This window comes from Elephantulus edwardii, unplaced genomic scaffold (assembly GCF_000299155.1).
Source record: "Elephantulus edwardii isolate Elephantulus edwardi_28Jun2011 unplaced genomic scaffold, EleEdw1.0 scaffold00086, whole genome shotgun sequence".
In the NCBI taxonomy this organism is placed as follows: domain Eukaryota; kingdom Metazoa; phylum Chordata; class Mammalia; order Macroscelidea; family Macroscelididae; genus Elephantulus; species Elephantulus edwardii.
In genome coordinates, this window is record NW_006399836.1 from 8,420,322 (window position 1) to 8,422,393 (window position 2,072).

Below are 2,072 nucleotides of genomic sequence, written 5' to 3' on the forward strand. Positions count from 1 at the left end.
TCCTTCCGCATCTGGGAGAAGCGCGTGCGGGCCTCCTGGCGGCAGCGCAAAATCAGGCGGTACTCGTAGTTGCCTGTGCTCACTCGGTACAGGGGCTCCCCGAGGGCCTGGAGTGGGGAGGGAGCCTGCTCAGGGACTGAGGGGCGCAGGGGGCACCCAAAGGCTCACACCGGCACCACGCCTACTTCTCAAAGCTGCCCCGGCCCCCAGGTTCCGAGATCAGCAATTATGAGAAAAAAACGACCCGTCAGACCCCTGCCATATTGTGCCAATGAGCATTTGTTCACATGGTGCAGCCCGAGATAAAGAATGTTAGAAAAGAATTAGCACTCGGCAGAATGAGGTAAGCTGGTGTTTTCTGCAATCACCCACGGTTTAGGGTCAACAGAGGGCACTTGAGGGCAGCAGCAGCCACACCAGGACTGGTTGCAGAAGTAGAGACTCCAGCTCCCCAGGGACAAGCGTCTAGCCCAGCCCCAGGCCTCTTGCTGGTTGGCTCTACTACCCAGGGTCCCTGGCCAGCTCAGGACATTCTGGGGCTTCTGTAGGGCGATGGCAAGGGGATATGCACCCTGAGCCTTCCATGCCCGGGCCACAGTCCATGCCCTGCACGGCACTCACCACACAGCTGTATTCCTCGTCGTCCATCTCCTTCACCTTCAGGCAGTACGACTGTGGACAGGTGAGGCCGGGCAGTCAGTGGCTGCAGCCTCCCAGATGCCCACCCTGAAGTCCCCATACTGCACCCCAGGCCATGGGGTACAGGCAGGAGAAGCAGCAGGCCAGGCTACTGGCCCTGCACACAGCCCTGGGACAGGCTGAGCTGTGTCGGGAAGGATGGGCAGACACCTCACAGAGGCTGGGCCCTGCTCTGGGCCCCAGGAGGGGAGGCAGCCAGCAGGAAGCCACTCATTGGAGAGGGTGGGCAGGCCTGAGGTCTGAGCATTTGCCAAACTCAAGTCCCCAGAGTTTTCTGGAGAAAAGAGGCTCCATGGTCAAAGGCACCTGGAAGCCTGTGGAGATGTGTACGGTGCACAGTACTTTCAAGGTTCCATGGCCTGCAGCAAAGGTGCCTGGGCTTGCTTGCCTGAGCCTTTTCCTCAGCTTCTTTGACTACAAAACTGTGATAAAAGTGTAAACCCACCGGTGTCCCTGGGCACTCAATTTTCCCTCTTCACCTAGTATAGGTGACCAGTGATCTAGTCACCAATTAGTGAGCGCTCAGAGGGTCCCATACACCTGGTGCTCAGCCTCTCAGAGGTTCCTGGGAGCACCTGGCATGGCCTGCACTGCAGCCCGCGTCCCTGGCATGGGACCGAGGCCCTGGGCACCCTGAGTGAGCTGAACCTTTCAGGGTGGGCCCAGCCCATCCCAAAGGCCACACACCACTCACCAGGTATTCGAACTTCACGTCCAGGTACTTCTTGATGGTGAGGCGCGTGTCTGGGATGGCTTTGTTGAGGTACGTGTTCAGGTCTGTGAGCATCTGAAAGGAAAAGACCTAAATGCTAAGACCCGTGAGGCCGCTGGGCCAGGCTGACAGAGAACGAGGCTTAAGCATCATCCTTCCTGGGGGACGTAGGCTGTCCAGTTCAAGATGAGGAGGCCATGGCCAGTCCTGGGGTGACCTGTGACTCAAGGTGAAGCCAGAGACCAGGAGCCCACGCCAAGGTGGAGAAGCAGGCAGCGGACTTGGTCAGCTATGGTCCCGGGTGTCTGGCTGCACCCCAGGACCTTCCCACAGCCCGTGCCAGCCCCTCCAACCTCCCCTGCGGGACCCACACATGCTCAACCTCACCTACCGGCTTGATGGTTTTCAGCAGGCGGATGCCAAATTTCTCGATGCTGCGGTGGGCGTCGGCAAACTTCACGAAGGCCTCGCTGGCGGCTGGCTGGGGCTCTCGCACCCCGATCACAGAGAACATGTCCCCGAAGGCTGTGCAACAAGTCTGCCTTGACAGCCATTCCTACTGCACTCTGGCCAGTAAGCCAGGGGCAAGTGGGGTCCATAGCCCCAGGGAGCAGGGTCCTCACCCCCGGGAAACAGGGCCTGCACCCCGGGGGAGCTGGGT

At 59.8% G+C, this 2,072-nt stretch overlaps 1 protein-coding gene across 1 annotated transcript in view; it reads right to left on the reverse strand.

Annotated features, from left to right (window-relative positions):
• Positions 1 to 2,072, reverse strand: part of PICK1 (protein interacting with PRKCA 1) — a 22,209-nt gene that overhangs the window by 1,235 nt on the left and 18,902 nt on the right. Inside the window, exons 9-12 of the mRNA XM_006890212.1 lie at positions 1,803 to 1,936; positions 1,394 to 1,486; positions 622 to 672; positions 1 to 107 (exon numbers count right to left, since the gene is read on the reverse strand). Coding sequence (XP_006890274.1) covers positions 1 to 107; positions 622 to 672; positions 1,394 to 1,486; positions 1,803 to 1,936 — 385 coding nt within the window. The remainder of the gene's footprint in view (positions 108 to 621; positions 673 to 1,393; positions 1,487 to 1,802; positions 1,937 to 2,072) is intronic.